Raw genomic sequence first — 22,828 nt, 5'->3', positions numbered from 1 at the left:
AAACCAATTTCGTAAGAAAATTCAAAGGGCTGTAACTTTTGAACTAGAAGCCCAATCTTGGAACTGTTTGAAATTATGGATTCTACAGGCCACATTCTATAAGAAAATTTTTTTTCCGGGTCGATCTGAGACAATTTTTTCTTCGGGGCTCAAAAAAAGGCAGTGTATAACCTTTCTTTTTTACCAAAAATCGACTGCACCAAAATTTCTCGGGAAAACACTTTTTCTTATTAATTTTGGTGCGTAGAATCCAAAACAATTCGTACTTTTTCGATCGGACGTCTCAATCAAAAGTTTTAATTATCAGCTGCAATTAAAAAAAAACTGTATTGTAATTGATTTCCGAAAAAGGACTAAAATGACACCGCAGAGCTACCCCCCCCCCCCGCCACCGTCATTACTACACTAATACTTTAATGTCCCGTAAGTACCCAGTCCGCCCCTGGTAGTAGGCATTGACAAGATGTCAAAATAATTCATTGATGGTTCCTGTAAATGACATATACCCAATGAAAAATCATATTGTGCCACACATAATTGTATTCGTAATAAAAAATGATACTCCATACAGTGTGTACTTTTTTCTGGTCCAATTTCCCCATGCAATTCATCTTTATCTTGGGCACACTGTATTTTGTAATCTTTTTTTCCATATTTTAAAGAAACGAAAGTCTTGGATCAAAAAGCTTTAACTCTTCAACTTAATTTTGGAAAAGGATTCCCGGTCCCCGCATTTTCAAGGGGGGGGGGGGTCTCCAAACCCCTGATGTGGAGGGGCGCAAATTCGGATATAGCATATATCTTGCTGTTTTCTGACACAAGCTATCAATTATTTCAACTTCAACGCCTACTTAATAAACATTTAAAACGGCTCTTCAAATCTATTGAAATCCAGTTTTCTCTGGAACTACTGATCGGATTTTCTGAAAAGGGATTGCACATTCCTTTCGAGCTAACCAACCCCTTTCCATTTAAAATTTTTGGGGTGCAATTCACCGCCTTCTCAGGGTTAAAGTTATGTAAGTAGTATTTATTTAATTTAGGCGTCCCCCTCAAAACTAAAATTGACCCGTTCAAGCGTTTCTGGCAACACTGTTATTAAGTGGACAAAATTAGCATCGACTGTATTACATTAAATGCTATTTGGTAAATTTGTATGTTTATATAGTAACAAAAACAAAAGTACACATTTATTATAATTAAAAGTATTATGTACCTGCAAAAATATATTTTACCCTTTCTAAAATACCAACAAAAGTTCAACAAGGAGTAGGCATCTTGAAACTTAAAATTACAGTAGGTATAGGCAGTCAAAACTAGCGCTGGGCCCCCCCCCCCCTCCCAATGCTAAGGTGAAATGGCGTCCCTGCCGAATTGGCAACAGTTTAATGCCCATGAACCTAGTAGAGTAAGGTCAGCAGAACATAATCAAACATCTTGCATAATTAGATGCTAATTAAGTGGCTATACAACACACCCCCATTACCCAGTGCTGGTCCGGTATCGGACGCATCCATCCGGCACGTGTGCACCTGCAGTTAAAATGTCAAAAATACGTTAATAACAAAATTGATATCGCGCAGTCTGCGCATGCGCACATTAATCGTCGAGATTTTGGCTCAGGTTCCAGAGCTGTTTGACTTCCCCCCTAAGATTCTATACGGAAGTTATGGATCATTTTGTTTTAGGGTAAAAGCAAGGGAATTTCTGTATGTAAACAAGCCGATAGAGACTTAATCCGTACCTTAGAATCTGCGATTCGTTTCGGAAAGCCAGTTCTCATCGAAAACGTTGGTACCGAACTCGATCCGGCCCTCGATCCGGTGCTACTCCGTCAGTTGTTTAAGCAGGGGAACAATTGGGTGGTCAAGCTGGGAGACGTAATCGTACCTTATAACAACGAATTCGAATTGTACATCACGACTAAATTACCCAACCCCCATTACACTCCCGAGGTTTCCATTAAAGTCTTGCTGGTCAACTTTACCTTGGTGCCGAGGTAAGTTGACGCCCATCGCCCAGTACTATATCGTACACTCTCAGCGGTTTACAAGATCAGTTACTGGGTCTAGTTGTGGCCCAAGAACGTCCAGATTTGGAAGAGTTGCGCAGTCAGTTGGTAATTAGTAACGCGCAAATGAAGGCCGAACTTAAAGATATTCAGGATCGTATCTTGCACAAGCTAAGTATTTCTGAAGGCTCACCCGTAGATGATATCGAATTTATAATCACCTTGGAAGCTTCCAAAATTAAAAGCGACGATATCAAGAGCAAGGTGGAAGCTGCCGAGATTACCCAAATAGACATAGACCACACTAGGGCGCAGTATATTCCGGTGGCAATCCGAGGTCAAATATTGTGTTTCTGCGTCATGGATCTCTCCAATGTAGATCCTATGTATCAGTATTCCTTGGAGTGGTTCGTAAATATTTTCATTGGCAGTATGGCGGAAACCGAGAAATCAGGTCGGGAGTTAAATGCAAAATGATCCTTCAATGTCCCATTCCAGACGATATTAATCAACGCGTCGAAATCGTCAATCAGTATTTAACGTTCAGCTTATACAGCAATGTGTGTAGAAGTTTGTTCGAGAAACACAAGCTTCTCTTCGCGTTCCTCCTTTGCATACGAATTTTATTGGATGAAAAGAAGGTGGATCCACACGAATGGCACTTCTTTTTAGCCGGAGGATCGCCACTTCGGGTACGAAATGAGACATGACTGTTCATTTGCCTGTTTTTCTGAGCATGCGCACTTATATTATTGCTTTTTTTGGACCAATGTAGGACGCCCCAAATCCGGCACCGGAATGGATCTCTCTCAAAGCTTGGAATGAAATTATGGCAATGGAAAATTTAAGTTCATTCGGCGAATTCGTGAGAGCTTTTCCCCATCAACTATCTCACTACAAGAAGGTATTCGAATCGCTAGAGCCGCACCGGTAAGGACAACCTTCCAATTTGCAAAATTTCAATTGTCGGTCTTTAGTGAGGAGCTACCGGCACCTTTCAATAAGTCACTGGACGACTTTCAGAAATTATTCGTACTGAAAGGACTGCGCCCCGACAAGGTGACTAACGGAATGCAAGACTTCATCACGTCCCACCTCGGTCGGCGCTTCGTCGAACCGCAAACGACCGATCTGTCCGCGATGTTCAAGGAGTCGTCCTCGATAATTCCGCTAATTTTCGTCCTATCGACGGGTACCGATCCCGCCGCCGATTTGTACAAATTTGCTGATCGCATGAAAATGGCGAAGCGATTATTTTCGATTTCCTTGGGACAGGGCCAAGGACCGAGAGCGGAAAAAATGATGACCGACGCTCTCGACGTCGGATCTTGGGTGTTTTTCCAAAACTGTCATCTAGCGCCGAGCTGGATGCCCAGATTGGAGCGGCTCGTCGAAACGTTAAATCCCGATCAAGTGCACAGGGAGTTTCGGCTGTGGTTAACGTCGACGCCTTCACCCCAATTCCCCGTGTCGATCTTGCAGAATAGCGCGAAAATGACTGTTGAGCCACCTCGCGGTGTTAAGGCGAATATGCTCAGGGCGTATCTTAACCAAGTCTCCGATCTACTCGATTTCTTTCATTCGGAACATGAGAAAGTAGCGACGTTCAAATGGTTGCTGTTCTCTCTCTGCCTTTTCCACGGCGTTTTGTTGGAGCGAAGAAAATTTGGCCCTTTAGGATTTAACATTCCGTACGAGTTTACTGATGGCGACTTGAAAATTTGTATCTCCCAGCTTCACATGTTCCTATTGGAGTATTCCGAAATTCCTTTTAAAGTCTTAGTCTACACGGCGGGTCACATAAATTACGGGGGAAGAGTAACTGATGACTGGGATCGTAGATGTTTGATGAACGTTTTAGCAGAGTACTACAATCCCGATGTTGTAACTGACGAACACGTTTTTGATGAAACCGGAGCTTACCGTCAAGTGAGTTGTTTTGCATTCCTTTAACATTAACGTTATTGTCTTAGTTATCTGCCGAAGCTCCTATTTCGGAGTACTTGGACTACATTAAACGACTGCCTTTAAATGATGAACCTCAACTGTTCGGATTGCATTCAAACGCCGATATAAGCTGTGCTCAGGCGTACACTTACACCTGTCTCAATACCTTGCTACTCCTGCAGCCCAAACAAGTGGGAGGAGCCGCCGCCAGTCAGGAAGAGGTCACCTCAAATGCAGCAACAGGCATTCTTGACATTTTGCCAAAGGAATTTGACTTAGCATACATCTCAGAACAGTAAGCGTTCATTCTACCCCACCAATTTCGACGACTAATTGCAGATATCCGGTACTTTACGAGGAGTCTCTCAACACAGTACTAATACAAGAAGCAATACGGTACAACAAACTATTAAAAATAATTCAGACAACCTTAAAAGATCTGCTAAAAGCGTTAAAAGGCCTGGTTGTTATGTCGGAAACCTTGGAAAAGATGACGGGAAGCCTTTTCAAGAACAGCGTTCCGGCTATTTGGGCGAGCAAAGCGTATCCCTCCCTCAAACCACTAGGTCACCGATCTCTCGCTTAGTCACCTTCGTGATCGACTACTTGTAGGCGCGTGGGTTTCGGACTTAATTGCTCGTGTAAAATTTCTGGACACCTGGGTAGCCAACGGTATTCCTAACGCATTCTGGATATCGGGTTTTTATTTCCCGCAGGCTTTTCTGACTGGAACTTTGCAAAATTACGCACGTACGCTTGTATTGTCAATAGATACCATCGGGTTTGGATTTCAGGTGTCCTACCAAAGTCTTACGGTGGATAACGGGTCGATTTTTTTTAGATCTTAAAAGACATTCCCCAAATACGAAAAACTGTGGGCGTAGTGATATATGGATTGTTTGTAGAAGGTGCTCGATGGAATTCCAACAGCATGGTTTTGGACGAGTCTAATCCAAAGGAGTTATATACAGGTGCGAGTCTGCTTCTCAGTGGAGTATAATTCCCGAAATCCGTGTTTAGATATGGCACCCGTGTGGTTTGTGCCCGAGGAGTATCATAAGACACCTACCTCGGGTATATACGAGTGTCCCGTTTATAAAACATTGACAAGAGCTGGCACATTGTCAACAACTGGACATTCAACCAATTACGTTGTCGCGCTTGAAGTTCCTAGCGCTAAGAGTGGGAGACATTGGATAAAAAGAGGCGTTGCGCTTATTTGCGCGCTTGACTATTAAATTTACCTTCAGTCTGTTAAGTTATTTAATAATTTAAATTAAAAAAATAATTTATTATTTAGGTTTCATGTTGTAGCGAATATTCCAGAAATCTCGATAGATATCGAGGCGCCATGACAGATTAGTCATCGGCAATAAAGTACGAACGCAATCTTTCCGAGAAATATGACGTATTTTGATCGCGAGGGCTCGGGAACACTCGAGTTAACTATAAGCAAAACAAATTGTGTTTCAGAATAGTTCTAATTTCAACACCGCAATAATAAATAGTTCGCGTTGTTTGTGGATATGTGAGTGATGCAACTGTAGTAATTTAGCCATCAACACAGCAAGTCCAAGGGTTTAAAAAATCCCTTTGGGGGATATACATATTTATTTTTGTTTTCCGTTCATTGAGCATGATGTGTTGCCTACAAACCAGGCTACACAAATATCGAGTGCCCATATTCAAATTAGGGATTTGCTTGAATCTCCCCCAATCTGCCGTTTTTATTGAGGGTAAGGAGGGCCTCCACGAAGGAATGGCCCAGGGCCCCGAAAAACTTAAAAACGGCACAGCATTTAAGGAATAATAAGTGCGACGTTGCTATTAATCGCATAAATTCAAATGAAATTTTAAAAGAAGTTGCGTACGTGGCGACATCTCAACTAGACTTCTAAAACTATAATTAATAGAAAGTGTATCGATTGCCAAGGAGATGGCGCAGTAGTACTTGTATTTAAATTATCTATTCAAAAACCGGGCCTTTAAACTACAATTGCTCTACAGATCTTGTAAGACACAAGGACATTTAAGGAATAATAAGGGGCCGTATCTTTGGAACTGTTTGAAATTATGGATTCTACAGGCCACATTCTATAAGAGAATTTTTTTCCGGGTCGATCTGAGACAATTTTTTTTTCGTGGCAAAAAAAGGCAGTGTATAACCTTCCTTTTTTCCAAAAATCGACTACACCAAAATTTCTCGGGAAAACACTTTTTCTTATTAATTTGGGTGCGTAGAATCCAAATCAATTTGTACTTTTTCGATCAGACTTCTCGATCAAAAGTTATAGACTAGAAGAAAATTCAAAGGGCTGTAACTTTTGAACTAGTAGCCCAATCTTGGAACTGTTTGAAATTATGGATTCTACAGGCCACGTTCTATAAGAAAATTTTTTTTCCGGGACGATCTGAGACAATTTTTTCTTCGGGGCTCAAAAAAAGGCAGTGTTTTACCTTCCTTTTTTACCAAAAATCGACTACACCAAAATTTCTCGGGAAAACACTTTTTCTTATTAATTTGGGTGCGTAGAATCCAAATAAATTTGTACTTTTTAGATCAGACTTCTCAATCAAAAGTTATAGACTAGAAACCAATTTCCAAAGAAAATTCAAAGGGCTGTAACTTTTGAAGTAGTAGCCCATTATGGCGATTTAACTCGTGTATTGCGAACAGATACTTTATTAAAATCGTCAAAAATCTAGCGATAGGTATACCAAAGAGGTCCGTTTACCCGCCCTGTCCTTTGGCATTCCAAAAACGCTATGACGCAAAGGAATAGGCTATAATACAGGAGCGAAATGTTTAATTTTCGAGTTTCGTGGTTTACTCCTTTGACAGCGAAAGGCACAAATCCCAAAATGTTTATAGCCTTGCCCGAGTTTTTGGAATCAAAGCAGAATACATCGTGCTGACATCTGTCTTTATTATTGGGGACTAACATTTTATCGCTAAATGCAGGACACTTTATTACCACCATTATTTTAGTTGGAACTTACACCTCGAAGATGACTCCACACTATTTTTGAAATGTACTTTATGAAACTAACGTTAGATGTCAGAGCGCAGTTTTTAAAAACCATAGATATATGAAGTTTTAACCTCAAATGCTTAATGAATGTTTGTTTATTTTATAGTCAAAAATTAAACTTTGTTATCATTCCTTTCTCGCTTACAGGTTTAAATTAGAGAACTGGCTACTGGGAGTGACAGGAAAGCGGCAGACTCAACCTTTGCGGAATATGATACTGTTCGCTCTGGGTCGTGCAATCGAAGACATGTAGTTCTCGATGGATGAGAAGCGTTAGCATTGAATTCAGACAACACAAATTGAAAAGGGAAATGCTTTGTAAAATCGGAACAATTACATGATTGCAGCAGCTGCCGATGGTGCGAAGCTATTCTTTAAAGAATTGAGCCTAGAGTTACTGCTGTGAAGATTGCTACCGCGGCCGTAGCTAACTGCGTGACCTTGACCGAATTATGTTTAATTTGTAGGCGGCGTTGCCACGTTTAACGTAGCGTAATTTAACTTCAAATCAAGATTGTAGGATTCTACAGCATTAAAACAAAAAAATCAAGTGACTATATTGTAACCACAAGCCATATGAGAATGTAATAATAACGAATAAGTGACTTTAACAACTATTATTAACATTTGAATAAAAAGTACCTATGATCATGCCCTAGAGTTCCGCGCCTATCCTGGCGCCTTGAAATTTTTACCAGATCTTCCTCTTATTATAAGACATGAAAAACCGCAAAGACATTTGGGGCCACTCTTCGAATTTTCGGGAAAAAAATTATTCACCCCGTAGCTAACGATCGCCCTGTAGAGTTCCGCGCCTATCCTGGCCCCTTGAAATTTTTACCAGATCTTCCTCTTATTATAAGACATGAAAAACCGCAAAGACATTTGGGGCCACTCTTCGAATTTTCGGGAAAAAAATTATTCACCCCGTAGCTAACGATCGCCCTGTAGAGTTCCGCGCCTATCCTGGCGCCTTGAAATTTTTACCAGATCTTCCTCTTATTATAAGACATGAAAAACCGCAAAGACATTTGGGGCCACTCTTCGAATTTTCGGGAAAAAAATTATTAACCCGGTAGCTAACGATCGCCCTGTAGAAATTTTTACCAGATCTTCCTCTTATTATAAGACATGAAAAACCGCAAAGACATTTGGGGCCACTCTTCGAATTTTCGGGAAAAAAATTATTCACCCCGTAGCTAACGATCGCCCTGTAGAGTTCCGCGCCTATCCTGGCGCCTTGAAATTTTTACCAGAGCTTCCTCTTATTATAAGACATGAAAAACCGCAAAGACATTTGGGGCCACTCTTCGAATTTTCGGGAAAAAAATTATTCACCCCGTAGCTAACGATCGCCCTGTAGAGTTCCGCGCCTATCCTGGCGCCTTGAAATTTTTACCAGAGCTTCCTCTTATTATAAGACATGAAAAACCGCAAAGACATTTGGGGCCACTCTTCGAATTTTGTAAATATATGATTATGGAGAAAAGGCGGCATGTGGCGCACCCACCACATATAGGGCCAATTGTTCATACCGAGTTCAACAGCAGTTCAGTTGAACTCGGCTAGTTGTGAGGGTAACAACAATCGTTTCTTACAAAAGGGTGCCCGTTTTTCGGGCTCCAACATGGGAATCTCTGTAATTTGAAGAGATACAATATAGTTTAAATTGGGGCAAATTTGCGTATTTTAGTGCCTAATAATATGCCATTCCGAAAATTAGGATGTCATCAGAGGCTACCGAAAGTTCCTTTTATTTTAAAAATAACAAAAAGTAGACGTTTTAACCTAAAACATTATTCAAGCATTTTTTTATGAGGAATCCAAATATGTTATCAAAATAGTCAAAGCGCGCTAGACTTACACTAGATAACTTTTTGAGTTCTAATGGCAGCCATATTAGATTTTTCCATTTCACAATAATGTCTCATAATAGGATATGTTTTAACTTTAAGACACCGTTCAAGTATGGAAAAATCGTTTTTGCGAAAAATACTGTAGTTTGAAGCGTCTACATTTTGTTATTAAAAATTTCAGTTTTTTTTTCAAAAATCTCGGTAACCTCTAAAGACATCCGAATTTTCGAAATGGCATATTATTGGCCACTAAAATACGCAAGTTTGCCCCAATTTAAACTACATTGTATCTCTTCAAATTACCGAGATCCCCATGTTGGAGCTCGAAAAACGGGCACCATGTATAATGTCTAATAAATATATAATATTTATTATTATAATAATATAACATTATATAATATATTAATGTTTTTATTTTTATTTAACGATTTTGGTGGTCGATTGACTGGGATAATGCTTCTCATATACTAAAAAGAAGATGCGCACAATGCCAATAATTTTCTCATTATAAAAATATGTATTAAATGTTAAATTAAAATGTTAAATATAATATGTATCAATTGTCCTTTCTCGTACTTATCACCTTCCGGGAAGTATTGATCAATTCATAGCAAATGTCTTAGTTGTCACTCACCTTTGGTATTACCATTGAATTTGTATTACCTTTCATTATAAAATACAATATTCAAGATGCAAGATCAGGAATGTAGCTGATACATTTATTGAAAGAAAGAAAGAAAGTATAAACACAATTGATATTATAACATAAGCAAGAAAATGAAACATTGTTAAGGAATATACAAATGTTTGTCGGGCAGTCGTGCGCCGGCCGAAACGGAACCATCTGCTTTGTGGCGTTGCTCTCAGATCTGAAACAAAAATGAAACATATGAATAATTTATTATCAGCTGCTGATTACACACGATGAGGCGCACTGGGTGGGCGCCGCAGAGCTCGGTCGCTCCTAGAGCCCGGTCCTGCGGCTCGCGATTGTCTCTTGCATCTTGGGCAACTTGTTAAATTTAATTCCATAGTTCATTTTCATGACGAAGATTAAAACAGTAACTACCTAGTGTCCGAACGAAGGTGCGCCACAAAAAAAGCAGTGATATCACCGATGTACCACGTGCGTGTTTAAAATTAAAGGAAAATCTCTGATTCAGCACTCATGAAGGTTGATTAGCAAACAGTAACTCAGTATCATCAAATAACAATGGGATCTATGAAAATTTGCGTTTCCTGTGCTTGCGAGATGTGTGTCCCTGCATGTATGTAGGTGACTCACTTGTGTTATCTTAATTTCAATAAAAAGAATGCCTTTAAAAAAATATTTTTTCCGTACAATGTCTCCATGTCAATGTCAGCATTTTGCTCTAATTTAAGCTTATCATATTTATTTGCATTATTGCATTTTAAATTTAAAAAACCTAAGTGCGTCTGAAACGATAACGAGCACTTTGAAATTTAACAATACCTTTTTGTCTAGGAGCCAAACTGCCTGAGAATTTTTAGCGCTTCTGGGTCCAAAAGTTCTTTAATTCGCGCTGTTCTGCTAATAAATAATATAATCTATTGATTGCTATTGGGTTTAAAATATAATAATTGTACGCAATACTATTATGTAGGTTCAATTTTTATTAATATAACATTATCATTAATATACTCGAGTGTACGTACTACAAAAGTAATTTGCAGGTATTGTACTTTTACTTTGCTAATTCATTTCTAATTTTTGTAAATGTAAGTACGAGTACCTATATATTGATAATAAGGTGATATTAATAAAAATAGTAGGCAACAAGTTGTATTTCGTATCATTATTATATGGACAAGATTTCCAAACCACCCTGGAGGTACTGTCATTGGCTCGTTACTTTTTTTTTAAGTGGGTGTTCGCCAAAATTTGTTATTTTGGTCACAGTGTTCTCGATAGTGACAAACATAACAGTTTCAGCCCTATTGTCCCACTGGGCATTGTGCAATTCATATTATTATTGGGCTCACGTAAGGAATACAAGTTTAGTTGTAAAAGATGTTCATTATATTTAGCTCCAACTGACGTAGGGAAACCGATTTAGGGCCTACGTTCAGAGTAAGCTAGGCTTGATGCCCAAATGAAGTTTTGTTGTAATGGGTCTGCACTACGAGCAGTCTATAATTTTAGCTTCAACTGACGTAGGGAATCCGATTTAGGGCCTACGTTCAGAGTAAGCTTCGAAGAGTGGCCCCAATGTTCTTTGCGGTTTCATGTCTTATATATAAGAGGAAGCTCTGGTAAAAATTTCAAGGCGCCAGGATAGGCGCGGAACTCTACAGGGCGATCGTTAGCTACGGGGTGAATAATTTTTTTCCCGAAAATTCGAAGAGTGGCCCCAAATGTCTTTGCGGTTTTTCATGTCTTATAATAAGAGGAAGATCTGGTAAAAAATTTCAAGGCGCCAGGATAGGTGCGTAACTCTAGGGCATGATCATAGGTACTTTTTATTCAAATGTTAATAATAGTTGTTAAAGTCACTTATTCGTTATTATTACATTCTCATATGGCTTGTGGTTACAATATAGTCACTTGATTTTTTTGTTTTAATGCTGTAGAATCCTACAATCTTGATTTGAAGTTAAATTACGCTACGTTAAACGTGGCAACGCCGCCTACAAATTAAACATAATTCGGTCAAGGTCACGCAGTTAGCTACGGCCGCGGTAGCAATCTTCACAGCAGTCTAGAGTTTATTTGATAGAACTACGGTTATAGAAACGGTAGTGAAATTGGCAGCGGAATAAGGCAAAAGTGTTACGCAGTTTGCAATCACGAAAAAATGTGTTGTTTGTGCGATCTTCGTGTGAAAGTTGTTGTAAAACGGTTTAGTTTAATGTACCTGTTATTGAAATTGTTCTTCCAAGGGCTTTAAATAAACTCCTATGCATAAGAAGTTACGAATTGCAAAAATAAATGTTTTCTGTTCATTGAGCATGATGTGTTGCCTACAAACCAGGCTACCTACAGAAGAGTTTTATACAGGGCGAGTTTCATGTTCACTATCTCGTAAACCGTAAGAGATGGGCAAAGATATTCAGAATTACATGCTGATTAATTTTTCCCGTTCATTTGTAGTTCCACAAATATCGAAGCCATGACCAAAAAACCGAGAAATATCATTTTCGAAAAGGCGCAGGAGTTCGCATTTTCAAATCGCATAAATTCATTATTCCGTCTTGATCACTATGGCACTATTTTGGAGGTTATCGAGGTTATGATAATTTTAAATCTACAGTATTTTAAATTGAAACCAGTGCTACCAACTACAAACTTTCCGATTGGTATATTTATATTTTATTTACGCGGTGCCGAGAAATGGGAAGTAATTCCGCAGTCGATTATCTAATTTATGCCAAAATTAACTTATTCAAAATTGCAAATGCTTTCCACTTTGACAAGAATTTTTGAATAAATTTCGAATTCAATCGCAGGTCTACCAACTCAGTTTTCGAATTTTTAAATTGGCGTCTCAACCTTAAGTCATTTTTGAGCAAATTTTGCAAAAATGGCCGAATTTATTGTTAACTGCAATTTGTGTTTATTAAGATACAGTCCGAATGTATCTTTTTACGTGACAACATGTGGACATATGAAATGTGAACCTTGCACAGCAAAATCAGGTACCTATGCCCAATTAATTCTGTATAAAGTTCCATTTTCTTGTCCTTGCAGATGATAAGACAAAATGTGCAGTATGCAAATCACCTGCTCAGTTAATACCGATAAATAACAACCTCAACCCGGAAATGCTACCATTCTTTCGTCCACTAAGCTATAGTGTGGACCAAGCGAAACAGGTTCAGAAAATACATGGTAAAATCGTGTTACTTACAGCTCGTGTTGCAGATATCCAAATTTCAAGACCAAAACAAGACTATAATTATAAAAAACTTGAAGAACAAGTGTAAATTTGTAAAAGGAGAAATGGTTAAATGTTACGGAGCGCTACACGACTTAAAACGAGAGAATGCCTCGCTTCATTTGCAGCTACAGGTAATTTCAATTGAAAGCTTAATTTTTAAGGTTACCTTTGCAGAATATGCTGAAAGCCGCATCTGGAAACAAATCGGTACCGAACAGACCTCCGATATTTCCTACATCCGATTGTTCGGCGTCCTCATCGATTTTTTCCATTCAGCCGAATGCTCTCGGAAGCAACCCCACGCTATTCCCTCAATCGACGACACCTTGGACCAATTCTTCGCGTATCGGAACTCGCATGAACGCGCATCGACCGTTTAATGTAAGAATTTCTATAGCCGAAATCTAGATAGGTTGATGAATGTTTTTCAGTCCCGACAAACCTTCATGACACCCTCCGCATCGTCAGTGGCGGATGATTCGTCCGAGAGTTGTTTCGATCGAAGACCGTCAAGGGGTAGAATTCACCCAGTAATGATGCCGTTTCGAAACCTAAAGAAATAAATCCAATTAGCTGCGACTCACATGATCTATGATTATTACGTTGTTTGTGTTACATCATGAATTTAATTTAACTTTAGGTTTAATTAATTAATTTTTGTTTTGGAAGTAGGTGTAGGTATCACATTAAGTTTTATGCAATTTACGACAATATTTCACTGTACTTTTTGAGTTTGTATTATATGTCTCTCTCTATCTGAATCAACTTGATGAAAAGAGACAAACTTGGGTTACCTAAAAAATAAATTTGAAAAATCTCGATTTTACTTTCCCATTATCGGATTTTTATATTTGATTTTGTGATAATGGAAACTTTCCCTAAACATTTCTAAATTGTTCTCAAATATTTGAAAAGTACTGCCTTTTTTTGAGGCCGGAAAAAAAATTGTCTAAGATCGACCGGGAAAAAACATTTTCTTATAGAATTTGGCCCGTACTAGATCAAAAGTTACAGCCCTTTGAATTTTTTTCCGAAATTTGTTTTTTGTCCATAACTAACAATTCTTCGCGTATCGGAACTCGCATGAACGCGCATCGACCGTTTAATGTAAAAATTTCTATAGCCGAAATCTAGATAGGTTGATGAATGTTTTTCAGTCCCGACAAACCTTCATGACACCCTCCGCATCGTCAGTGGCGGATGATTCGTCCGAAAGTTGTTTCGATCGAAGACCGTCAAGGGGTAGAACTCACCCAGTAATGATGCCGTTTCGAAACCTAAAGAAATAAATCCATAACTATTGAGAGGTCTAATCGAAAAAGTACGAATTGTTTTGGATTCTACGCCCCAAAATTAATAAGAAAAAGTGTTTTCCCGACAAATTTTGGTGCAGTCGATTTTTGGAAAAAAGGAAGGTAAATAACTGCCTTTTTTTCCGCCACGAAAAAAAAATTGTCTCAGATCGTCCCGGAAGAAAATTTTGCTTATAGAACGTGGTCTGTAGAATCCATAATTTCAAACAGTTCGAAGATTGGGCTACTAGTTCAAAAGTTACAGCCCTTTGAATTTTCTTTCGAAATTGGTTTCTAGTCTATAACTTTGATTGAGAAGTCTGATCGAAAAAGTACGAATTGTTTTGGATTCTACGCACCAAAATTAATAAGAAAAAGTGTTTTCCCGAGAAATTTTGGTGCAGTCGATTTTTGGAAAAAAGGCCCATTTTTTCGGGCCTCCAAAAAAATTGTCTCAGATCGACCCGGAAAAAAATTTTCTTATAGAACGTGGCCTGTAGAATCCATAATTTCAAACAGTTCCAAGATTTCGAGCTTTCTCTATATTCGCTTTGAAAAAACGCAAACATTTCTTGACACTATAATTATTTGCAGAACACTATCCAGACTCACACCCAGCTTTACAGTCCTCTCCAAAGCGCTTATCTACCCTTAGAAGAAGCCTAGAAAGTTCTAGAGAATGAGTCCTTTTTCCCGTACTTTTTATTGGCACTTATTAGGGCCATGTGGGAGCTTTCCAAGCTTTTTCGCATTTCTGCACTTTTTGTCTTAGGCACGTTTAGCTGTGGAAAGTATTGAAAAGGGTTTTGGAAAGTGTAGAACTGACGCGTAAGCGAGACTTAAGACAAAGAGTAATTTGCCTTCTTGAATGGAGTGCATGCATATCCGCAGGGGCACCGTGTCTTCCCCATTCCTATAATCCCGTTGGCCTTTTATACTCCTCAGCCTTTGGGGACAATTTTTTCACCCTCAGGGCGTAATGGACAGGGTAGCCCTCCCTCGACTGTCTGCTCATCCGCCCACCAAGGAATTATAGCTGTTGGCACTTCGCGTATTCTGGAAGTCACAAAACATGAACTGCAAACTCGAGCGTGCTCTGCACTTCTATACATAAAATCGGTCAGGGACAGTCCCAAAAATCTGGAGATGAAGTAATGAAAAACTTGAAACCTTTGGTGTATGCTTAAATATACATTTTACAGGTGCAATTGAAGTACAAATACTGACAATTTAGTATGATCATTTTTATAAAAGTTTAGGAGTGCTATGTCAATATGATTGAATTAGTTTACAGTACCTACAAACCAAATGCAAACGTTAGGTAACTGAATACCAGATGAGTACCTACCCCCTTAACAATCAAAGATACTTCAAATTCTTTTTTGTATCTTAGAAGGCGATGGCCAGTATACAGCAGGTGTCCATAGTTTTCATCTAAAATTTGAACTTCTTATTTAGCCCATTGGTGCTACAGCAATTCATTTGTGTATACAGCGAATAGAGTGGAAATTGGTATAGCAGCCAATACAAAAATTGATGTACGAAGAGTCTACTCTCCTATACTCTTAAATAATGGATCTTTCAGTGTAAAGCTTACACACAAAGATCCGTAAATCGACAATAATTCTAATGGAGTATATAACGAAACTAAGTGACTATAAGAAAGTACAAAATCACTATTGAAAATTCATATAGCAAAAGATTAACATATTAATTGAACTGCTTATAATAACTATCCACCGCATTCAAACATTGCCCCGCTCGTTTGCTGCTAACATTAAAATCATTTTTCATCCAATTTTCAAATGCGGCATGATTTCGATTTTCGACCAGATACTTTCCGTAAACTTGAGACGCCTGGAATAAGGTAATTACGGCTTAGGTAGGTATGTCGAAATCGGTTAGTACCGTTACCTGTGTAATGTTTCTCTCATTCATTCGGGCACTGGTCACCTGGCCGATACCGGGCAAATGGTCCACTGGCTTATTACCCATTGGCTCTTTAACAAAGTTTTGGTGTTTTACCGAAGTGGAAGGTTGCTGACGTTGAGCCATCGCAGTTTATTCTTTATTTTAATTGAAGAAACGAAATGAAAGGCTACGGCTCTTTACTGTTTGACAACGTGACCGGAAATGCAGGTGATTATTAATTTTGTGCGTCATGAGAAGGTCATGGTTGCATTTGCTCATTGATCATCAAAAGGTGGCGGCACTCGCATAAAACTCCTTTAGGAAGTTTGTCTACTTTCCAGTCGTGAGCAGATTTTGATATGTTCATTAATCAAAGAGTAACCATAATTACTCTTTGCATTAATTTAATATTCATGTGGGATAATGTCCATAAGCGCTATACCGTACGGAAATCGTTTGAAACTCTCCCAAACTGTACAATACCATTTAAAGTTGGTGTCTCAAGTAATTTTGTAACTTTGTAAAGTTTCTCGAAGCCCCCTTGAAACTTATCTGAAAGATTTTGAAACTATGGAAAGTCGAAAGTTTGATAGAACTTTCTGGCGTCTTTCTAAATGACCCTGCAAACATATGTGACGCAAAAAAGCTTTCAATAGATAGGCACTATTTAAAAAAAAGGTAATGGAAACAGGTATAGCTCTTTACAGAGTTTTCAATGATTGTTCCAGAACTGATCAAATCATATCCGAAAAGGATCTAGAATACAGGCTGTTTCACGCAAACCGTTACCTAAAATGTTGGGCAAAACAGTTACGGTGGGGACGGGAATCCATTGAAGATGACTCTAAAAGTGGAAGAGCAAGAACTCTGCAACAATAACCGACGAGATGTATCGGTATGACATCTCTGGAATATCCGAACCTAATGTGTTAACCATAGTGTTTTTGTTCTAGTTCCCTCAAGAATATTAAAGCCCCCGGCAAGCCTCGGGCTTTAAACCATTCTTTCAAGAACAAACACTCTTTTTAATCCCTTGTTACTTATATTTATGATGTGGTATGGACAAAGGGATTCTGGGTGACGTCATTCGCGTATTTTAATACTGATCGTTTATTGGCTGAAAGTTACAGGGCAACCTACATACTTTCTCTATTAACCTTGAATGCCGCCACCTTTTGAGGATCAACGCGGAAATGCAATCACGACCTTCAAATCAGTGTCGACTGTCGAACGACAAAAATTATTGCATTTCCGGTCACGTTGTCAATCAGTAAAGAGCTGTAGCCTTTCATTTCGTTTCTTCAATTAAAATAAAGAATAAACTGCGATGGCTCAACGTCAGCAACCTTCTACTTCGGTGAAACACCAAAACTTTGTTAAAGAGCCAATGGGTAATAAGCCAGTAAACCATTTGCCCGGTATCGGCCAGGTGACCAGTGCCCGAATGAACGAGAGAAACATTACTCAGGTAACGATACTAATCCATTTCAACGTAAGCCGTAATTACCTTAATTCCAGGCGTCTCAAGTTTACGGAAAGTATCTGGTCGAAAGTCGCAATCCTGTCGCATTCGAAAACTGGATGAAAAATGATTTTAACGTCGACAGGAACCGAGCAAGGCAATGTTCAAATGCGGTGGATAGTTATTATAAGGAGTTCAATTAATATGTTCATCTTTTGCTGTATGAATTTTCAATAAAGGTTTTTTGTACTTTCTTATAAAAAGTCACATGCTAATTGTTATACTTTATTAGATTATTATTGTTGATCAAGGGATCTTGTGGCAAACTTTAAACAGAGATCCATTTTTAGGAGCATGGGTCCTGTACCCCAATTTTAGTTTCACCCTTCCACTACTGTATACAAAAATAAAGTACCTATTCAAGCCTTGAAACAAAAAAACTGTTTAATAAAGAGGTTTAGGAACAGCCCCATCAATGTTATATTGTTTTGGAGGGACTTTATGGCACCCTTAGTGTCACTGTAGGTAATCCCATCACTTGATATTAACCTATAGACGTGAACATAAGGTCAAATGGGACTACGTCTTATAAGAGAGGCCATCTCACAGTTGACATATAATAAGACCATCCTAGTTTCGCAAGCTTTCGATCTATACATAAGTACCTACCTACCTATTGATTAGGTATGTATAGATACGTATAGTAGGGTCAAATGGGCACCCAATCCCCTCAAAGATACCTAACAAAAAGAATTTGAAGTAGGTACCTATCTTTGAGTGTTGGGTACTCACTTGTTTTCACACAGTTACATAGGCGAGGTACCAAAATCATTTGAAACTCTTCCAAACTCTAAAACCATTTAAAGTTGCCTCAAAAGTCTTCAAAACTTATCTGAAAGGTTTTGAAACTATTAAACTTCTCTAGTCTAGAAGACTCTTCAAACCTATTACTTATGTTATAAAAAAAAAGCTTTGCAATACTATGAAAAAAGGTAATGGAAACAGCTATAGCTCGATATAGTGTCGATTACGGGGCCCCTCGGACACCGGGCGATCACAGAGTTGAGGCCGGGCTGGCAGCCAAGCCCTGGGTAAAATTAATAAGAAAAAGTGCAGTTCGATTTTTTGTAAAAAAGGAAGGTTATACACTGCCTTTTTTTTCGGGCCTAAAAAAAAATTGTCTCAGATCGTCCCGGAAAAAAATTTTCTTATAGAACGTGGCCAGTAGAATCCATAATTTCAAACAGTTCCAAGATTGGGCTACTAGTTCAAAAGTTACCAGCCCTTTGAAGTTTCTTTCGAAATTGGTTTCTGGTCTATAACTTTTGATTGAGAAGTCTGATCGAAAAAGTACGAATTGTTTTGGATTCTTCGCACCAAAATTAATAAGAAAAAGTGTTTTCCCGAGAAATTTTGGTGCAGTCGATTTTTGGAAAAAAGGAAGGTTATACACTGCCTTTATTTTCGGGCCTTAAAAAAAATTGTCTCAGATCGCCCCGTTGAGACCTTTACCATGAAAGATAAAATTAATTTCTAACCCCCTCCCCTAAGGGCCCGTCCCCCACTGATCCCGAAAAAGTGTCGAGTGGGAAAGTTATACTTTGTACAAACCAATTTATTCCGAAGAGACCTTTCATTAAAATACCAAGAAGAGTAGAACGCGGCATGCGTATGCAAAATCTGAGACCAATTGGTTGGAGCATGTAACAGTTATGCACGTTTTACTTTCAAAAACAGCATATAAATATTAAAAAAATATATATAAGTATTTCATGGGGACCCCCTCTTTAAGACAGCGAAATTTGATGGCTGTCTGGTACACCTTCAGGTTACAGGCTACCTATAGCTACTGCAATAAATTCTAGGACTCATTTTTTTAAATTATATACAGTGATATTCGTGCAGAAGTAGACATATTAGTAGGGATTTCCTGTCTACTTTTACGCCTAATTTTATGCAACCAAAGTAACTACTTACAACAAATATATGAATATTCACTTTGATCTTTGTTTCAAAGTTATTTTGGTTGCATAAAATTAGGCGTCTTTCAGGAGACTTTATATCATGTAAAAGTAGAGTAAGCTGAAGACAATTAAAACCTATAGCAAAGTCTCATACACTTCCTCTAAATCACAATCAAAATGTGCTCATTTGTGGCTCTACTTGTGGTAAATTACCAAAAGTATTGTCTCTCATTTTGTTCTCCTTTTGTTTATTGGATATTGTTCAGTGTGCATATAATAGGCGTAACAATGCACAAAGTAAACTACATCCAGCTCACAACTAACAACAATTACAAGTCATTACATTTTATTGCTTAGCATTAACAATATTCACAAATTCGGGTTTCAGAGAAGCACCACCGACCAAAAATCCATCAATGTCCGGTTGTGAGGCAAGTTCCTTGCAATTAGCTGCAGTTACCGATCCACCATACTGAATTGAAACTGTCTCCCCCACTTGGGCGCTCACATTGGAAGACAACCAGCCACGAAGCGCTTTGTGAACTTCTTGTGCTTGCGCCGGTGTTGCAGTTTTACCAGTTCCTATCGCCCAGACTGGCTCATATGCAATGACGACATGTGACCTAGAATCGGGTAATACGAAACCTTACAAGAGACCGACGCAACTTACCAATCTTTAATTTTATCGGCAATAGCCTTGGTCTGTCTGAAAACGACCGCCTCAGTTTGACCGGCCTCTCGTTCCTCCAATTTCTCACCGATACAGGCGATTACTTTCAGGCCGGAATCTAAAGCGTGAGCCACTTTCTCGGCGACCAGCTCGTCACTCTCCCCGAACACATTACGTCTCTCCGAGTGACCCAGGATGACCCAGTTTACGCCAATATCCTTTATCATAGCAGGAGAAATCTCGCCTAAAATTCACCCTTAAAACTAACAGTCTCAGCATTACGTAACATACCAGTGAAAGCACCCTTGGGAATTTTGTAGCAATTCTGAGCGGCCACCTCGACGTTCGACGGTACGCTCTGTTTGACGTGCTCCAAATAAATCGCGGGCACCCCGACGATAACCTGCGTGTCCGGATGTAAAGGACCAGCCTTAAGGAACTCGATTATTTCGGAGATCTGTTTCTTGTCACCGTTCATCTTCCAATTTCCTCCTACCACAAATTTTCGCCCCATGTTTTTGATGAATTTAATTTCTTTTTAAACGGGAGCTTTCACTTTCCTGCTGGTCCTTCACGAGCACCCGCGATAAGATAAAATGACCCGAATTTGACCTCTGAAAGTCGTAAGGACACAAAAATTTTGCGACGTCAGTGCATCTAAACATATCAGGCACAGAGGTTCCAAACAAGTCAGATTTTTTTCAAGAAACCGCATATTTTGCAAACGGAAAAAAGCAATGACCAAAAGGCATGGTTGGGGAGGGGGGGGGATCTTAAGTAATGAAAATGTGAGGGATTGAGAGATGTTCTTGTATTTTCTCTGTGCTACTTCCTTAGTTAATTTATTCGAAGGTGGATATCGCCGTAGAAAATTAAATGTCATTACATAGTCTCTTTCATACTACGTTGGCCCCACCCCACACCCCATTCCAACTAAATAAACAAACTACAAATGTGACGCTTACTGTAGAGTTTTGCCCATAAAAAGTTGCGTTAGCTTAGACACCTCCGTCATTCATCAAAACAACATAACCTCATTTTCTCAACGTGTTTCATAACCTCAGAAACGTTACAAATGTCTTCGAAACAAGCCAGGTACACTTTTACTTGCATTCACACATAGTTCACTCTTTTTTCGTTTTTAGAAAAGACGCTGAGGACGACGACGACTTTCAATATGAACCGTCCGATTCAGACGACGACTACACATCCCAGGAACGGGAGCTAATAGGAGAGGTGTTAAGTAAAAATGCGGAAGAATCAGACAGTGAGGTAAGTCAGCTTTCCGAGTCTACGTTTACAGATTTGTGGGTGTAGGTGGAAGTGTACGGTGTACGATCCAGCTCGGATGACAGCGATATCGCCCTAAGTGACGTCGAAGGTCAGGAGGAGGACGATTTGCCAAACGTGCGCGCTTGGGGCAAGGACAAACGCGACTTTTACTCGACTGATTACGTGGATCAGGATTACGGCGGCTTTCAAGGGCAAGATGCGGCGCTTGCCGATTTCGAAGAGGAGGAGGCGAGGAATTTGCAAAAGCAACTTTTGGAGCAGATGGACGAAGACGATTTTGCCTTTGACGTTACTGCTAAAGTAGGTTTTTTGGAGTTCTGGGCGAGTAGATCTGATCTGGCAATTGTTTTAGTCGACGAAAGCAGACGATCGACAAGCTGAAGAGGTCGTGAAGACCGACATATCCAAGTTGAGTAAAAGACAGAAAATTGAGTTGTTTCATAAGGAGTCGCCGGAGTTCTTTGGCTTAGTGGAGGACTTTAAAAGTAAGTCTCACAGGAGAGGTGTAAGTGATTAACGAAGTTATAGGTAAGATGCAGATTGTGGCGGATTTCTTATCGCCACTGCTGGTATTGTCGAGGCAGGGGAGAGTGCAGGAATCAAACGCCCTACAGTTTGTGAAAGTATACCACGAAGTTATAACAAAGTAAGTTTGCCTCGAGCAAACCTCATAAATTACTTTTCATTTGTAGTTATTGCACAAACATTAACATGTACTTACTCCTGAAGGCGTCAAGAGTAAACGTCCAGAACCACCCAGTAATTAAGCGCTTGTACCAATTCCGAAAATTACTAGCACAGTTGGATCCCATTTTCGAGGAAGTTATAAAGTCGCAAATAGAAACAATAATTAAAAATAATGTAAGGATCCTTTGCTTCATTTGTGTGTTCAAGAACATTTTTCTAGGAAAATTCCGAAAATGTGCAACCGAAAAAGGTGCTAAAGCTATTACGTAAACTTGGAAAGAAAAGCAAGCGGTCCGAGCCAATGGATGAAACGTGTAAAGAATTGAAAAAACCAAAAGTACAGGATGCGGAGGAGGAAAAAGTGGAAGAAAATGCGGAGGCGGTTGAGGAAAATGGCGATATGAACCAAGAAGAAGATCCGAGACGAGCGATTACTTATCAGATTGCTAAAAATAAGGGTTTAACGCCCCACAGGAACAAGTTACAGAGAAACCCAAGAGTGAAGAATAGGGACAAGTATCGCAAGGCGCTGATACGGCGCAAAGGAGCGGTACGTCAAGTTCGTACTGAAGTGTCCCGATACGGAGGTGAATTATCTGGAATAAAAGCTTCGGTTTCAAAAAGTGTCAAGATTAAATCATAATCCTGATAAAGGGGCTGTAAGAACTTCCAAGACCAAATTTATTTAAATAGGGATCTATTTATCCCTTTGTTCGCTTATAACTGAATATTGTTAATATATCCAAGAATGTTGTCGATAGTATTTTATAAATAAAATATTATTTTCAGTAATAATAATTGTAT

The 22,828-nt window shown here is 39.1% G+C and overlaps 6 protein-coding genes and 1 long non-coding RNA gene across 9 annotated transcripts in view; 4 read left to right on the top strand and 3 right to left on the bottom strand.

Annotated features, from left to right (window-relative positions):
* The window catches only part of LOC116167578 (dynein heavy chain 1, axonemal-like), a 42,744-nt gene extending 37,279 nt beyond the window's left edge, over positions 1 to 5,465 (top strand). The window contains 10 exon segments of the mRNA XM_031482971.1: positions 1,689 to 1,999; positions 2,044 to 2,465; positions 2,510 to 2,703; positions 2,787 to 2,941; positions 2,989 to 3,940; positions 3,985 to 4,253; positions 4,298 to 4,524; positions 4,571 to 4,752; positions 4,800 to 4,929; positions 4,979 to 5,465. Coding sequence (XP_031338831.1) covers positions 1,689 to 1,999; positions 2,044 to 2,465; positions 2,510 to 2,703; positions 2,787 to 2,941; positions 2,989 to 3,940; positions 3,985 to 4,253; positions 4,298 to 4,524; positions 4,571 to 4,752; positions 4,800 to 4,929; positions 4,979 to 5,196 — 3,060 coding nt within the window. The 3' untranslated portion in view covers positions 5,197 to 5,465.
* A 4,086-nt stretch (positions 5,466 to 9,551) lies between these two features.
* On the bottom strand, positions 9,552 to 10,701 carry LOC116168406. The gene is made up of 2 exons (XR_004144761.1): positions 9,916 to 10,701; positions 9,552 to 9,715 (listed from the first exon to the last, which is right to left on the bottom strand). It is a non-coding gene; the product is annotated as an uncharacterized LOC116168406 (long non-coding RNA).
* Positions 10,702 to 12,361: 1,660 nt separating this feature from the next.
* LOC116168404 (RING finger protein 212B-like) lies at positions 12,362 to 13,566 on the top strand. The gene is made up of 5 exons (XM_031484210.1): positions 12,362 to 12,503; positions 12,556 to 12,680; positions 12,730 to 12,876; positions 12,920 to 13,126; positions 13,177 to 13,566. Exons 1-5 carry the CDS (start codon positions 12,389 to 12,391, stop codon positions 13,306 to 13,308), a joined length of 726 nt encoding a protein of 241 aa, XP_031340070.1. The 5' UTR covers positions 12,362 to 12,388; the 3' UTR covers positions 13,309 to 13,566.
* A 1,332-nt stretch (positions 13,567 to 14,898) lies between these two features.
* LOC116168405 (barrier-to-autointegration factor-like) lies at positions 14,899 to 16,204 on the bottom strand. 3 transcript variants are annotated; one of them, XR_004144760.1, is made up of 4 exons: positions 15,952 to 16,204; positions 15,386 to 15,894; positions 15,148 to 15,334; positions 14,899 to 15,093 (listed from the first exon to the last, which is right to left on the bottom strand). XR_004144760.1 is itself a non-coding variant. In XM_031484211.1 (2 exons), the coding sequence occupies exons 1-2, from the start codon at positions 16,090 to 16,092 to the stop codon at positions 15,748 to 15,750; spliced, it is 288 nt and encodes a 95-aa protein (XP_031340071.1). In that variant the 5' UTR covers positions 16,093 to 16,190; the 3' UTR covers positions 15,659 to 15,747. The 3 variants fall into 3 exon arrangements, 1 of the variants encoding a protein (XP_031340071.1); XR_004144759.1 differs by having other exon boundaries at positions 14,900 to 15,093; positions 15,148 to 15,894; XM_031484211.1 differs by lacking the exons at positions 14,899 to 15,093; positions 15,148 to 15,334 and having other exon boundaries at positions 15,659 to 15,894; positions 15,952 to 16,190.
* Positions 16,205 to 17,164: 960 nt separating this feature from the next.
* LOC116168766 (barrier-to-autointegration factor-like) lies at positions 17,165 to 17,685 on the top strand. The gene is made up of 2 exons (XM_031484747.1): positions 17,165 to 17,416; positions 17,467 to 17,685. Exons 1-2 carry the CDS (start codon positions 17,276 to 17,278, stop codon positions 17,611 to 17,613), a joined length of 288 nt encoding a protein of 95 aa, XP_031340607.1. The 5' UTR covers positions 17,165 to 17,275; the 3' UTR covers positions 17,614 to 17,685.
* A 1,920-nt stretch (positions 17,686 to 19,605) lies between these two features.
* On the bottom strand, positions 19,606 to 20,683 carry LOC116169247 (triosephosphate isomerase). The gene is made up of 3 exons (XM_031485284.1): positions 20,336 to 20,683; positions 20,045 to 20,288; positions 19,606 to 19,997 (listed from the first exon to the last, which is right to left on the bottom strand). The coding sequence occupies exons 1-3, from the start codon at positions 20,556 to 20,558 to the stop codon at positions 19,721 to 19,723; spliced, it is 744 nt and encodes a 247-aa protein (XP_031341144.1). The 5' UTR covers positions 20,559 to 20,683; the 3' UTR covers positions 19,606 to 19,720.
* Positions 20,684 to 21,007: 324 nt separating this feature from the next.
* LOC116169246 (something about silencing protein 10) lies at positions 21,008 to 22,819 on the top strand. The gene is made up of 7 exons (XM_031485282.1): positions 21,008 to 21,139; positions 21,190 to 21,316; positions 21,362 to 21,637; positions 21,690 to 21,822; positions 21,866 to 21,983; positions 22,030 to 22,198; positions 22,245 to 22,819. The coding sequence occupies exons 1-7, from the start codon at positions 21,120 to 21,122 to the stop codon at positions 22,665 to 22,667; spliced, it is 1,266 nt and encodes a 421-aa protein (XP_031341142.1). The 5' UTR covers positions 21,008 to 21,119; the 3' UTR covers positions 22,668 to 22,819.
* The last annotated feature ends 9 nt before the right edge of the window (positions 22,820 to 22,828 follow it).

The sequence above is a fragment of the Photinus pyralis genome, unplaced genomic scaffold (genome assembly GCF_008802855.1).
Source record: "Photinus pyralis isolate 1611_PpyrPB1 unplaced genomic scaffold, Ppyr1.3 Ppyr1.4_LG4, whole genome shotgun sequence".
Lineage (NCBI taxonomy): Eukaryota > Metazoa > Arthropoda > Insecta > Coleoptera > Lampyridae > Photinus > Photinus pyralis.
This window is presented reverse-complemented; position numbering and strand designations above follow the sequence as displayed.

Bases quoted from the DNA above. Each gene is read 5' to 3' on its own strand.
- LOC116168404 (XM_031484210.1), top strand. From the start codon at position 12,389: ATGGCCGAATTTATTGTTAACTGCAATTTGTGTTTATTAAGATACAGT. The intron at 12,681-12,729 runs GTTCAGAAAATA...CTCGTGTTGCAG, and splicing joins GTGTGGACCAAGCGAAACAG to ATATCCAAATTTCAAGACCA. The intron at 12,877-12,919 runs GTAATTTCAATT...TTACCTTTGCAG, and splicing joins CGCTTCATTTGCAGCTACAG to AATATGCTGAAAGCCGCATC.
- LOC116168405 (XM_031484211.1), bottom strand. From the start codon at position 16,092: ATGGCTCAACGTCAGCAACCTTCCACTTCGGTAAAACACCAAAACTTT. The intron at 15,895-15,951 runs GTAACGGTACTA...ACCTTATTCCAG, and splicing joins ATGAGAGAAACATTACACAG to GCGTCTCAAGTTTACGGAAA.
- LOC116168766 (XM_031484747.1), top strand. From the start codon at position 17,276: ATGGCTCAACGTCAGCAACCTTCTACTTCGGTGAAACACCAAAACTTT. The intron at 17,417-17,466 runs GTAACGATACTA...CCTTAATTCCAG, and splicing joins ACGAGAGAAACATTACTCAG to GCGTCTCAAGTTTACGGAAA.
- LOC116169247 (XM_031485284.1), bottom strand. From the start codon at position 20,558: ATGGGGCGAAAATTTGTGGTAGGAGGAAATTGGAAGATGAACGGTGAC. The intron at 20,289-20,335 runs GTATGTTACGTA...GGTGAATTTTAG, and splicing joins TCCCAAGGGTGCTTTCACTG to GCGAGATTTCTCCTGCTATG. The intron at 19,998-20,044 runs GTAAGTTGCGTC...ACCCGATTCTAG, and splicing joins GCCGATAAAATTAAAGATTG to GTCACATGTCGTCATTGCAT.
- LOC116169246 (XM_031485282.1), top strand. From the start codon at position 21,120: ATGTCTTCGAAACAAGCCAG. The intron at 21,638-21,689 runs GTAGGTTTTTTG...CAATTGTTTTAG, and splicing joins CCTTTGACGTTACTGCTAAA to TCGACGAAAGCAGACGATCG. The intron at 22,199-22,244 runs GTAAGGATCCTT...ACATTTTTCTAG, and splicing joins AAACAATAATTAAAAATAAT to GAAAATTCCGAAAATGTGCA.